This window comes from Aquarana catesbeiana, linkage group LG04, assembly GCF_042186555.1.
Source record: "Aquarana catesbeiana isolate 2022-GZ linkage group LG04, ASM4218655v1, whole genome shotgun sequence".
NCBI lineage: Eukaryota > Metazoa > Chordata > Amphibia > Anura > Ranidae > Aquarana > Aquarana catesbeiana.
Window position 1 is genome coordinate 330,329,105 of NC_133327.1, and position 15,324 is coordinate 330,344,428.

Consider the following 15,324-nt stretch of genomic DNA (forward strand, 5'->3'; position numbering starts at 1 on the left):
TTCCCGGGTGTCCTGTTCCATAGCAGGAACTGAATTGTTAACCCAAAGCTTTAACTAAGGGCAGTAAAAACACTTAACCTCAACAAATGAACCATTTATTCCTTTATTCTGTGTATGTTTTATGCATTTAGCCATGTCAAATCACAATATACTGTGCATATTGCATGAAGCCAAATATTAACTCTGGGACACAACTGTAACTTAAACCACACGCAACAAAATATAACTGTTTAGAACTCTGTTCTCAGCTGTATTATTCTAATCGTTAAGAATACCATTTTCCAGGTGTATCCTGCCCTGCTTTGTCCCTCCATGTATTGGGACAGTGACACTACTGTATTAAATGTCATAGTTTTGGCTTGTTTCCCTAAGTTTTTTTTGGGATAGGGTGGACACACATTCCACTAATTTCAAAATAAGTAATTTAATTAGTTGACTCGTGGAATAATGATGATATGTAACAATCAGCTTATCCACAATGTCAGAACCAGTCATTTTATATTGAACAAAGAGATGCATTATTTACAGTGTCTTAAAAAAGTATTCATATACCTATGAAATTTTCCACATTTTGTCATGTTACAACCAAAATTTTATGTGATAGACCAGCACAAAGTGGCACATAATTGAAGTGGAAGGAAAATGATAAATGGTTTTCCAAATTTTTAACAAATATCTGAAAAGTGTGGCGTGCATTTGTATTCAGCCCCCTTTACATTGATACCCCTAACTAAAATCTACTGGAACAAGTTACCTTCAGAAGTCACCTAATTAGTAAATAGAGTCAGCCTGTGTGTAATATAATCTCAGTATAAGTACTGCTGTTCTGTGAAGCCCTCAGAGGTTTGTTAGTGAACAAACAGCATCATGAAGGCCAAGGAACACACCAGACAGAGATAAAGTGGAGAAGTTTAAAGCAGGGTTAGGTTATAAAAAAAATATCCCAAGCTTTGAACATCTCACAAAGCACTGTTCAATCCATCATCTGAAAATGGAAAGAGTATGCACAACTGCAAACCTACCAAGACATGGCCGTCCACCTAAACTGACAGGCCAGGCAAGGAGAACGTTAATCAGAGAAGTAGCCAAGAGGCCCATAGAAATTCTGGAGGAGCTGCAGAGATCCACAGCTCAGGTGGGAGAATCTGTTCACAGGACAACTATTAGTCATGCACTCCACAAATCTGGCCTTTATGGAAGAGCGGCAAGAAGAAAGCCATTGTTGAAAGAAAGCCATAAGAAGTCCCATTTGCAGTTTGCGAGAAGCCATGTGGGGGACACAGCAAACATGCGGAAGAAGGTGCTCTGGTCAGATGAGACTTTTTGGCCTAAAAGCAAAAACGCTATGTGTGGTAGAAAACTAACCCTGCACTTCACCCTGAGCACACCATCCCTACCGTGAAACATGGTGGTGGCAGCATCATTTTGTGGGGATGCTTTTCTTCAGCAGGGACGGGGAAGCTGGTTAGAGTTGATGGGGAATAGGGATGGAGCCAAATACAGGGCAATCTTAGAAGAAAACCTTTTAAGAGTCTGCAAAAGACTTGAGACTGGGGCGGAGGTTCACCTTTCAGCAGGACAATGACCCTAAACCTACAGCCAGAGCTACAATGGAATGGTTTAAATCAAAGCATATTCGTGTGTTAGAATGGCCCAGTCAAAGTCCAGACCTAAATCCAATTGAGAATCTGTGGCAAGACTTGAAAAATGCTGTTTACAGACGCTCTCCATCCAGTCTGACAGAGCTTGAGCTTTTTTGTGACGAAGAATAGGCAAAAATGTCACTCTCTAGATTTGCAAAGCTGGTAGAGACATCCCCAAAAGACTTGCAGCTGCAATTACAGCGACAGGTGGTTCTACAAAGTATTGACTCAGGGGTGCTGAATACAAATGCACACCACACTTTTCACATTTTATTTGTAAAAAATTTTGAAAACCATTTATCATTTCCCTTCCACTTCACAATTATGTGGCACTTTGTGTTGGTCTGTCACATAAAATACATTTATGTTTTTGGTTGTAACATGACAAAATGTGTAAAAGTTCAAGGGGTATGAATACTTTTTCAAGGCACTGTATATACATATGCGACTTGTAGTCTGTACTTAGTTAAAAATGTAATGCTGAGTAGATGGTCATACTATGAATTTAATAGCTCTAATTACTTATCAGATCTGGTAAACCTGACTGTGTATGGTAAACCATGTGTATCCACTATGTTGCTGCTTAAGCTGGCCATACTGATGAACTTGCTGAAAATTCACTCGGTGGGTGGCCCTGTCGGCACCCTTGTGTCCAACATGGTTTTATTGAAAAATTGAAGGAACTGCTGGAAAATTGACAGCTTAACGGCATCTGCATCCAATCTGTTCAGGGCGGGACTAGCTGTCAGCATACAATAGCTGCAATGAGAGATTTGTCCATGTGTCCTGATAGATATAGGAATACTTGTGGGATTTTTAAGGTGCATATACAAATAAATTGATCAAGGGAGGTGTATTAAAAAGTATACATTTTATTTAAACAAAGATTAAGAAAAATTGTCTAAAAGCAATTCTATAGCAAGTACAGAGGGTACAATCTATATGGGTACAGCACATTTGAAGGAGTTTCCAACATGTTTCGTCCTCAATCTGGTCTTCCTTAGGGGATGGTGTCCACTTGGAGCACAAGCCTTCTAGTGAAGAAAGTATATAGAATACAGAACATTTTTGAGCACCAACAACAAAAAATACAACAGCAAAAAAAACATAAAAGAATAGGTTTACATATATGTGCATACTCGACTCGAAGGTATCCCTAATCACCCTAGGCTAAAAGCCGCTCGGCTGTTATACCGGAGGAGCGGGAGGGGACATCCTCCCGCCGCTCTTACCGGGCCTCCCGTGCGATCCGTAGGCCCGGTGTCCAATCGGCTGCCTCCAGCGGCTGTGGGCGGGCTGGAACGAAGCTGTGGGCGGCTTCGTTCCAGCCTTCTCAATGTAAACGCGGAAGCGACGTCATGACGTCACTTCCCGTTTACTCAGCTGCCAATGGCGCCGAATTTAAAAAAATACACAGTATTCAGAATCGCCGTTTTCGGCGATCTGAATACTTTGAAGTGCAGAGGAGGGATCGGGGGTCTTTTAGGCCCCCGATCCCTCCATAAAGAGTACCTGTCACCATCTATTACTGTCACAAGGGATGTTTACATTCCTTGTGACAGCAATAAAAGTAAAAAAAAAAACATTTTTTTTTAAAAACACAATTTATAAGTCTAAAAATAAATAAAATAAATAAAAAAAAAAAAAAAAAAAAATTTTTTTTAAGCGTCCCCGCAGCGAAGAAAACGCATACGGAAGTCGCGCCCGCATATTAAAACGGTGTTCAAATCACACATGTGAGGTATCGCCGCGATTGTCAGAGAGCAATAATTCTAGCCCTAGACCTCCTCTGTAACTCTAACCTGGTAACCGTAAAAAAAATTTAAAGCGTCGCCTATGGAAATTCATAGCTACCATAGTTTGTCGCCATTCCACGAGTGCGTGCAATTATAAAGCGTGACATGTTTGGTATCTATTTACTCAGCGTAACATCATCTTTCACATTATACAAAAAAATTGTGGTAACTTTACTGTTTGGATTTTTTAAAATTCATGAAAATGTCCCTTTTCCAAAAATTTGCGTTTTAAAACACCGCTGCACAAATACCGTGTGATATAAAATATTGCAACAATCGCCATTTTATTCTCTAGATTCTCTGCTAAAAAAATATATATAATGTTTGGGGGTTCTAAGTAATTTTCTAGCAAAAAATACGGATTTTAACTTGTAAACACCAAATTTCAAAAATAGGCTTAGTCATGAAAGGGTTAAATAAAATTGTATACTTTTTAATACACCTCCCTGGATCAAATTACTTGTATATGCACCTTAAAAATCCCACAAGTATTCCTATATCTATCTTAACTAGGTATGTGGTGCTAATTTTAGTGATTTGTCAATGTGTCCTGTTTAGCATGGATGCAGGAATCTGTTGGGGCCCATCAACAATGATGCTCTTTTGATGTGTTCCCATTGACGCACAATAGAATGTGCCTTTTTTGGCGCACTTTTGCAAACCTTCACCAAAGATGCATCATGCCTGGACTTTTCAAAGCACAGCTCACCTGTGGTATGGAGCGTTACATAGGATTTAATGGGTATGGCCAATGTGTGTGGCCTAATGTATGTGTGATCTAAACATTTACAAAGGTTTCTGTCCCCTTTACAGGGGGTCTTCCTAGTGATATTTAAATGACTGGAGGGGAGTAGGGTGCATGTGATGCAGAAAGAGATGATATGTGTGGACTGTGGTGTGTGTTTGTTTTTATTTTTAATTTTTTTTAATTTTGGGTACTACATAGATGGGGAGTGTGTTTTGTTATGATCAGCTGTATCCAAAATGTAAAAGTTTTGGCTGTTGGTGCAATGTGAGCTAGGTTAACCTGCACTTTCTGCCAACTCCTAAAAATGTATAATGTATGTATGTAGCAAATCAACATACAGTGGATATAAAAAGTCTACACACCCCTGTTAAATGTAAAAAAATGAGACAAAGATAACTAATTTCAGAACTTTTTCCACCTTTTAATGCGACCTAGAAACTGTACAACTCAGTTGAAAAACAAACTGAAATCTTTTAGGTGGAGGGAAGTAAAAAATAAAAAAATAAAATAATATGGTTGCATAAGTGTGCATACCCTTATACTAATACTTTTAGTCAGGATTATCACATTTCCAAATGAAGACTCTAACTACCAAGACCTGAGGTGTGCCTTGGCCTGGCTGGTCAGTATGCCTAAGAGAGGGCAAAAAAGACACAAAGTAGGTGTGATGTGAAAGTTACAACGAAGAGCCAGCAACAGCCATCCGTCCAGAAATAGCGAAAGCCTGGATGACTACAAAACGGGGATAACGTATGTAACTGCTAAAACAGGAGGATCTCCAACGCCCCATGTACCTGATGAAGAAGGGACCCCCTGTTCAGGACCCACAAAGTGCCTCTGATCCCGACCGACGAACATCCAGAAAAGGGGTTTAGGATATGAGAATATGGAAGGTGAACCTGGATATGAGAACAAACTGTTCGTGGTGAGAGGATGCATATGGAAGGCAGAAAGAGCTGACCAGAGGAATATTGCAGAGAAGGACGTATCCTTTGATCCGACACCGTTGCTGTGTTACAGTAATGAGACCACCAACCCCTGGCTTGTCCCTCTATCCTATTCATGGGAAAGTTGAAAGCCAAGTAAAGGGAACTGCCAAGAGCACGAACTGGTAACTGCACCAAGGGTAGGAGACATGAAGACTGAAACACCATGAAAACCTGGCCAGTAACTGGTAGCCGTGCGAAAGAGACAGACTGACAGGAGTTTGTAGGGGCCTGAAATGCTGGTCACCTGCTAGATACTTGATAGTGTTGGAGGATGGCAAATTGCAGAGGCAATGCAGCGAAAGCCAGAGACGTGAACCTATGAAACCTTCCCACCCTTGGTAGAAGCCCTCGGAATACACTGGATGAAGAACCATAGGCCAGATTGATTGCCTGTGACCAGGCAAGCCCCATTACCTGCAGGCCCACTGAAAAGAGCTGGGGTCGCAGCCGACACCTCCACTCTAGCCAAGTGGGCTATGAACCCCTTCATCCTGTCTAACAATTGTAGCATGGACGTTGAGAGCGCATTAATAATGCATGAATCTGGGTTAAGAATCAAGCATAGAACATGTGCTGGTGGATGGAAGAGGTTGGGACAGAGATTGGAATAAAAACCTAAATGTACTGCACCCCCCCCCCAGCTGAGGCCAGGAAAGGGGTACACCAGTAATAAAACTCAGCAATGAGTTTGGCATGGTCCCACCCTTACCTGATGGGGTGCTACCATGCACTGAACCCCAATGCGGCGTTGGAGAGATGAATGCGAATTTGACGCTTCCGGAACGTGCATCATGCCCTGAACTAAGGAAACACAAACTGGAAAAATGAGAACCGACAATCAACCCATAAACAACACCACCCCTACGTATCTGACAAGTATGAGGATGTAAGTTCAGAAATGACAAGACAACAGCGCGTGAATGTGAACCTAATGACACCACCCTAGTGTATGCAGTGAGCGAGCCCGAGCAACCTGCAGCGCCAAGACAGGTAATTAAAAACGAACACTCAGGGCTGAGGTACCCACAAACTGTGGTGGGTAGTAGTAAAGGTGTAATGGTGAACGTGCATGTGTGACGTATGGTATACAGGTGAGAAGATTGTGGGACGATAATCAATTAAAAACGAAACCTCAGCCGTATGGGTCTGTAGACGTGACAGACCCTGGATGTGAGCCCTAGCTAACAGAAATGCTATGACAGGAATGCTACGAACAAAATATGACAGAACAACAGAGACAGATAACAAACAAACCCTCAGGGCTGGTCTACCCACAGACCGTGGTGGGTAGACGTACAAGTGTAATGAAATGAGCGTACATCGTATGATGTATGTTATGCGGGCGAGAAGATTCTGGGACGACAATAAATTACAAATGAAACCTCAGCCCATATGGATCCGTAGACGTGACAGACCCTGGATGTGCTACGATACGAACGAAAATGCTACTGCAGGACAAAGCTATGAAAGAAAGCTACACAGGAAAATGCTATGACAGGAAAATGCTTATGACAGGGAAATGCCACGAATGAAAGCTATGACAGGAAAATGCTATGAATGAAAGCTACGACAGGAAAATGCTACGAATGAAATCTACGACAGAAAAATGCTACGCATGAAAGCTACGACAGGAAAATGCTACGAATGAAAGCTACGACAGGAAAATTGCTACGAACGAAATTCCACGACAGAAAATGCCATGAATGAAAGCTACACGGGAAAATCCTGCGACAGGAAAAATGCTATGCACGAAATGCTACGACATGAATTTCTACAAATGAAAGCTACACGGGAAATTGATGTGACAGGAAAATCGCTACAACAGGAAAAAATGCTACAAACGAAAAGCTACGACAGGAAATGCTATGAATGAACCTACACGGGAAAATGCAACGACAGGAAAATACTACGGCAGGAAATCGCTATGACAGGAAATGCTATGGATGAAAGCTACACGGGAAAATGCTGCGACAAGAAATCGCTACGACAGAAAAAATGCTATGAACGAAATGCTACGACAGGAAATGCCATGAATGACAGCTTACAAGGGAAATTCCTGCTACTGGAAAAAATGCTATGAACAAAATGTTACTACAGGAAATGCTGCATATGAAAGCTACAAGGGAAAATTGCTACGACAGGAAATAACGCTACGACAGAAAATAACGATACGAACGAAATGCTACGAATAAAAGCTACACCAGAAAATCAATATGACAGGAAAACACTACGAACTAAATGCTACGACAGGAAATGCTACGAATGACAGCTACAATGGAAAATGCTGCGACAGGAAAAATCACTATGAACGAAAAGCTTATGACAGGAAATGCTATGACTAAAACCTACACGGGAAAACGCTGTGACAGGACCGCAGACCACGCTGACAAGAACTGCTTTGAGCGATCCGCTATGACAGGAAAATGCCATGACCAAACCACTGTGCCTGACCCGCTGCGACTCATGACAGCACCAGTTATGACTGAACATGCAGCGACAGGAACACTGAGACTGAACGCCTAATGACAGCGCCTGCTGTCAGCACCTGAACGACAGTCCCCGACAGGAATGCTAAGACGCTGAGGATGGACGCGCTGACCAACCCTGCTAGACTGGAGCGTCATGACTGAACATGTGTGACAGCATCCGCTATGACAGTGACAAACTAAGACAGGAAGCTAGGACTGAACGAATGACAGCACCTGCTGATTTTTTTGGAGCAGCGCCATCTGTGTGAGATGTGTGACCCAGAATCCCCAGCACACCAGAGATCAAGCTGGTGGTGGGCGTGTCTGTACAATGACCTCAGCAGGAACAGCCCGCTCTCACCTTCTGCCAGCGCAACATGGTTCAGGCACTGGGGGAATGGTGGGAAAGTATGAAAAAGGACCCCCCCAGAAAGATCATGGGGATGGTCTCTGCTGACTAGACTTGAAGGGAAGGCCCCCGGGGCCATTTGCTGCTCTGTCACTAACTGGCAGGTCAATGAGCAGAAACAAGCATGCGACCAGTGAATTATTACAGTGTCCTGAGCCCCTGACCTGTGTATGATTAGCTCCGATCAGCAGATGACCAAACTGAAGTAAGGAGCACCGTGGCCGCTGATCACCAGCCCCCCCCCCCCCTCCCTGTGTGAACACCGGGAGAAGCGGGCGGAAAAGTGAACGATTCATTCACACCAACAGGTGGGTGGCATCCGATGAGGGCCCTCCGTTGATGCCACCCGCCCACACATACCGGAAGTCACGTATAATGCCCCGGAAATGACGTGTTGGCTAACCCAGAAATGATCCGACGAAGGATCTGATGGAGGAGGAGGGATATATAGCCCTCAGACTCCTCCTACAAATACAGGCCTGCGGCCAGCCTTCAACTTTGTTGAAGCACCTTTTGATTTTATTACAGCACTCAGTCTTTTTGGGTATGAGTCTATCAGCATGGCACATCGTGACTTGGCAATATTTGCCCACTCTTCAGATCACCCCACAGATTTTCGGATCGGATTTAGGTCTGGGCTCTGGCTGGGCCATTTCAAAACTTTAATCTTCTTCTTCTGGAGAAGCCATTCCTTTGTTGATTTGGATGTATGCTTTGGGTCGCTGTCATGCTGAAAGATGAAGTTCCTCTTCATGTTCAGCTTTCTAGCAGAAGCCTGAAGGTTTTGTGCCAATATTGACTGGCATTTGGAACTGTTCAAAATTCCATCTACCTAAGGCCCCTGCAGCTGAAGAAAAACTGCTCCAAAGCATGATGCTGCCACCACTGTAGGTATGGTGTTCTTTTGGTGATGTGCAGTGTTGTTTTTGCGCCAAATATATATATCTATATATATATATATATATATATATATATATAATCTATATATATCTTATGGCCAAAAAGTTCATCAGACCATAACACATTTTCCCATATGCTTTTGGGAGACTTCAGATGTGTTTTTGCAAAATTTAGCCGGGCTTGGATGTTCTTCTTTGTAAGAAAAGGCTTCCGTCTTGCCACTCTACCCCATAGCCCAGACAGATGAAGAATATGGGAGATTGTTGTCACATGTACCACACAGCTAGTATTTGCCAGATATTCCCACAGCTCTTTTAATGTTTATGTAAGCCTCTTGGCAGCCTCCCTGACCAGTTTTCTTCTCATCTTTTTTCATCAATTTTGGAGGGACGTCCAGTTCTTGGTAATGTCACTGTTGTGCCATATTTTCTCCACTTGATAACTGTCACCGTGTTCCATGATATATCTAATGCCTTGGAAAATCTTTTGTAACCTTCTCCTGACTGAGGCTGGGTTCACACTGGTCCGACAAACGCTCCGACATTGGGAGCTCATGTCGCATGACGTGTGAAATTTAATGTTTCCCTATGGGAGCCGTCCTAACTGGTCCGACACAAGTCGTTCCGACTTTAGAAATGCTCCCTGTACTACTTTGGTCCGACTTTGATCCTATTTCAGCCTATTGACTATCATTGAAGTTGGATCAAAGTCGGATTGCCGTCTTGCATGATCCGACTTCGGCACGCGACTTGTGCTCAGATGTTCTTGAGGGGGAACTCCGCGCCAAATTTTAAATAAAAAACCGGCATGGGTTCCCCCTCCAAGAGCATACCAGGCCCTTGGGTCTGGTATGGACCTTGAGGGGAACCCCCTACGCCGAAAAAACGGCGTGGGGGGTCGCCCCCAATCCATACCAGACCCTTATCCGAGCACGCAGCCCGGCCGGACAGGAATGGGGGTGGGGACGAGCGAGCGCCCCCCCCCTCCTGAACCGTACCAGGCCGCATGCCCTCAACATGGGGGGTGGTGCCTTGGGGGAGGGGGCGCGCTGCGGCCCCCCCACCCCAAAGCACCTTGTCCCCATGTTGATGAGGACAAGGGCCTCTTCCCGACAACCCTGGCCGTTGGTTGTCGGGGTCTGCGGGCGGGGGCTTATCGGAATCCGGGAGCCCCCTTTAATAAGGGGGCCCCCAGATCCCGGCCCCCCCACCCTATGTGAATGAGTATGGGGTACATCGTACCCCTACCCATTCACCTAGGGAAAAAGTGTCAATTAAAAAAAAACACTACACAGATTTTTAAAGTAATTTATTAGACAGCTCCGGGGGTCTTCTTCCGACTTCGGGGGTCTCTCCGGTTCTTCTCCGCGCTCTCCGGGTCTTCTGCCGGGCTCCTCCGCTATTTTCTGCTCTTTTGCTATAGCGGAGGAGCCCGGTCTGCTGCCTTCTTCTCTTCGGGGGTCTCTCCGGTTCTTCTCCGCGCTCTCCGGACCTTCTGCCGGGCTCCTCCGCTCTCTTCTGCTCTTTTGCCGCTCTTTTGCTATAGCGAAGGAGCCCGGTCTTCAATCTTCTGCCTTCTGCTCTCTTCTCCTGATGTTGACACGACGCTCTCTGGGGCTGGAATGCACTCTAAGCGCTCCGCTCTGACTTATATAGGTGGTGACCACGCCCCCTTATGCCGTCACAGTCCCTGGGCATGCCGAGACTGTGACGTTTTAGGGGGCGTGGTCATCACCCGATGACCACGCCCCCTTATGCCGTCATAGTCCCAGCATGCCCAGGGACTGTGACGGCATAAGGGGGCGTGGTCACCACCTATATAAGTCAGAGCGGAGCGCTCAGAGTGCATTCCAGCCCCAGAGAGCGTCGTGTCAACATCAGGAGAAGAGAGCAGAAGGCAGAAGATTGAAGACAGGGCTCCTTCGCTATAGCAAAAGAGCGGCAAAAGAGCAGAAGAGAGCGGAGGAGCCCGGCAGAAGGTCCGGAGAGCGCGGAGAAGAACCGGAGAGACCCCCGAAGAGAAGAAGGCAGCAGACCGGGCTCCTCCGCTATAGCAAAAGAGCAGAAAATAGCGGAGGAGCCCGGCAGAAGACCCGGAGAGCGCGGAGAAGAACCGGAGAGACCCCCGAGGTCGGAAGAAGACCCCCGGAGCTGTCTAATAAATTACTTTAAAAATCTGTGTAGTGTTTTTTTTTAATTGACACTTTTTCCCTAGGTGAATGGGTAGGGGTACGATGTACCCCATACTCATTCACATAGGGTGGGGGGCCGGGATCTGGGGGCCCCCTTATTAAAGGGGGCTCCCGGATTCCGATAAGCCCCCGCCCGCAGACCCCGACAACCAACGGCCAGGGTTGCCGGGAAGAGGCCCTTGTCCTCATCAACATGGGGACAAGGTGCTTTGGGGTGGGGGGGCCGCAGCGCGCCCCCTCCCCCAAGGCACCACCCCCCATGTTGAGGGCATGCGGCCTGGTACGGTTCAGGAGGGGGGGGGGGGGGGCGCTCGCTCGTCCCCACCCCCATTCCTGTCCGGCCGGGCTGCGTGCTCGGATAAGGGTCTGGTATGGATTGGGGGCGACCCCCCATGCCGTTTTTTCGGCGTAGGGGGTTCCCCTCAAGGTCCATACCAGACCCAAGGGCCTGGTATGCTCTTGGAGGGGGAACCCATGCCGGTTTTTTATTTAAAATTTGGCGCGGAGTTCCCCCTAATACCAAACAATGCCGGGCATTGGCGGGGATCCAAGTCGGATCCCCGTTCATTGAAAGTCGGACACATGCCGGCTTTATGTCGCAGGGCAAAGTCAGATCCAAAGTAGGACGGCTGTCGTGTCGCACCAGTGTGAACCCAGCCTGATACCTTTAAACAATGAGATCCCCATGCGACTAAGAATGGGGACCTACTAGAACAGCTGAACGTTATTTGGGGTTAATCAGAGGCACATTAAATGATGGCAGGTGTGTACTGACTCCTATTTAACATGAGTTTAAATGTGATTGCTTAATTCTGAACACAGCTACAGCCCCATTAATAAGAGGGTGTGCACACTTATGCAACCACATTATTTTATTTCTTTATTTTTACTCCCCCCCCAAACACCCCCCCCCCCAAAAAAAAAAAAGATTTCATTTTTTTTAATTAGGTTGTACAGTTTATAGGTATCAATAAAGGTGGAAAAAGTTCTGAAATGATTTTATCCACTGTATTGTTTTAAAAAATGCCATAAGAAAGCAGTGATGTCATGGTGATAGGAGTTAGCGTACCTTACAGATTAATTAGTATAGTGAACTTTACATTTTGTCGTTTCACAGATTGAACAAAATCATTTATTGGGATTTGCTGCTGTGGCTGTTGCAGTGCTGTGCTCAGGATTTGCCGGTATATGTAATTTGCAGTTTTATCTCTTGTAACTGTAAAAACTTTGTGTTGATTCCAGGGTATGGTATAATTTTGTTTCCTACATGCAACAAATTTATATTTAGTATTAATATTTATCTGTCTGTCCTCTGTACCAGGGAAAAAGTTTGAGGGGAATGTTGCCCGTTTATCATCATATGAACATTTTTGCTGAACATTAAGGCTGGTGTGCAATGTGATCTGGCTGAGTTTAGCCCAGTGATGATGCGCCGAGTTTAGTGGATCACACGGTTTCCTTTTTCTTTTTTTTTTTTTAATACAAACTTTATTGAGATGTCACACAAAAGCTCATACAGTTTAATCGCAAGCTACGCAGTGCAAGGCAGTGGATTGCCTCATGCTGTGCTGGAAAAAAAAAGGCACGGGCACATAGGAGACGAGGCATTTTGCCTTGTCCGTGCGGTGGAACTGTGCTGGAATAGCCACCCAATGCAGTCCCACCTCTTCTGGCGTGAACCAAATTAGTTTACTTATTTTAACAAAAGCATACACTGCATAATTGTTATAGTATTTCTGTATCACATGCCACATTTACGTTTTCCCAAATTATCCTCCAGGACAGTTCATTGGAGAAATAGCTCCACTCACCTATAAGAAACTCAAGATCAGGGTCCCAACATCCATCACATTCTGTTCTTGTGTTTCTTGGCTCCTGCAAACACTCCATGCACCAGCTCCTGGTTTGATTAATTTTTTTCTCCAGCGGATCAGCTGCAGAGGTCAGGCAGCTGAAGACTAGGATTGCAAGCCACATGGATATAGCAATCCTAAGACCGTCAGGATGGAGGAAAGGAGGTCACAACCTATACCTTTGTTCTCCTGTGACCTTTTCCTGACTCTGTCTACCTGCTTGTTGGTAGTATCTGCCTCTTGTGCACATTGTCTTCTCAGGGCTTATGGACCTCTGTCCCATCCAGCTCTCCTAGCTCCCATACTGGGGGAGCTTGTGTGGTAGGTGGGTTTTGACTTGCATATAGGTACCTGAATGTAACGGAACATCCCACTTTCCTCTTGAGTGCTTCCATCAGTATATCGCTTCCTAAGTCCTGGATTTTCCGATATCGTAAGAACCAGGCGAGACTAGCTCAGTTACACAGCTTGAACATGGAATGATTTATTGGACAAGAAGTATGTCAGTCCCTCACATGCAGAATAACCCCAAATATTTACCCAAAACCTAACACAGTGGTTTAGCTAACGAGGTAGGGCTGACTCATGGCTAATCCCATCACATCACTTAAAGAGGGAGTCCACCTAAATCCACCTAAATAAAAAAAAATATTAAAAGCCAGCAGCTACAAATACTGCAGCTGCTGACTTTTAATAAATGGCAACTTACCTGTCCCAGGGTCCAGCGATGTCGGCAGCCGACGCCGATAACCCGCTCGATTCTCGGCAGCTGCCGCCGCCATCCTAGGTGAGGGAATCAGGAAGTGAAGCGTTGCGGCTTCACTTCCCGGTTCCATACTGCACATTCGCGAGTCGCGCTGCAAATCATAACTGGTCCCCGCTATCTCCTGGGACCTGTGTGTTTCCCAGGAGACAGCGCGGAGGAACAGGAAGAGGCATAGACTCCCGTGGGAGTCTATGCCGGAAGTGGATGCAAATACCTGTCTTAGACAGGTATCTGCACCCCCCTCCCCCCTGAAAGGTGCCAAATGTGACACCGGAAGAGGGGGGAGGGTTCCGAAAAGCGGAAGTTCCATTTTTGTGTGGAACTCCGCTTTAACCACCTGGATGACTCTGATGCCACATATCAGACCAACCTTGCCGACTTCAAGCTAATTGCAGACAATACACATTATCATAAGCGCAAACCTTCAAACAATAGCAGACGACCTAATTACAATTATTATTATACAGCATTTATATAGTGCCAACAGTTTACGCAGCGCTTTACAACATTAGGGAGGACAGTACAAGTACAATACAATTCAATACAGGAGGAATCAGAGGGCCCTGCTCGTTAGCGCTTACAATCTAGGAGGGAGGGTCAAGGTATACAAAAGGATAATAGCTGTGGGGGATGAGCTGATGGAGAAAATAGTGCAGTCGTTAGATGGAGGCAGGATAGGCTTCTCTGAAGAGGAAAGTTTTTAGGGATTGCCTAAATGTGGATAAATTTGGAGACAGTCTGACAGATTGGGGTAGGGAATTTCAGAGGATGGGCGAGGCTCGTGAGAAGTCCTGGAGGCGGATATGGGAGGAGGTGATGAGAGAGCTAGAGAGCAGGAGGAATGGAGAGGGCGATTAGGTTGATATTTTGAGACTAGGCTAGTGATGTAGCTGGGGGCAGAGTTGTGGATGGCTTTGTAACTTGTTGTTAGTATTTTGAATTTAATTCGTTGGGCGAGTGGCAGCCAATGGAGGGATTGGCAGAGGGGGGTAGCAGACACTGAGCGATTTGTAAGGTGGATGAGTCTGGCAGCAGCATTCATGATGGACTGAAGGGGGGGATAGTCTATTTAAAGGTAAGCCAATGAGGAGGGAGTTGCAGTAGTCGAGGCGAGAGATAACCAGGGAGTGAATCAGGAGCTTTGTGGTTTAGTTGGTTAGAAAGGGACGTAGTTTAGAGATGTTGCGGAGGTTGAGGCGGCAAACTTTGGAAAGTGATTGGATGTGGGGCCGAAAGGAGAGTTCAGAATCCAGGATAACACCTAGTACCCTGACATATGGGGACGGGTGGATGGTTGTGCCATTGCTCTTGACAGACAAGTCAGGGGAAGAGGCACGTGAGGGAGGAAATATTATAAGCTCGGTTTTGGACAAGTTAAGTTTGAGGAAGTGGTGTGACATCCATACAGATATGTCGGTTAGTAAGTTAGTGATGCGCGAGGAGACTGATGGAGTGAGTTGAGGGGTGGAGAGATAGATTTGTGTGTCGTCAGCGTAGAAATGATATTGAAAGCCGTGAGAGGCTATCAGCTGACCCAGGGAAGAGGTGTAGATTGAAAATA

The 15,324-nt window shown here is 45.5% G+C and overlaps 1 protein-coding gene across 1 annotated transcript in view; it reads left to right on the forward strand.

Moving 5' to 3' along the window:
• Positions 1-15,324, forward strand: part of SLC35A1 (solute carrier family 35 member A1) — a 77,271-nt gene that overhangs the window by 37,723 nt on the left and 24,224 nt on the right. The window contains exon 5 of the mRNA XM_073626909.1: positions 12,262-12,328. Coding sequence (XP_073483010.1) covers positions 12,262-12,328 — 67 coding nt within the window. The remainder of the gene's footprint in view (positions 1-12,261; positions 12,329-15,324) is intronic.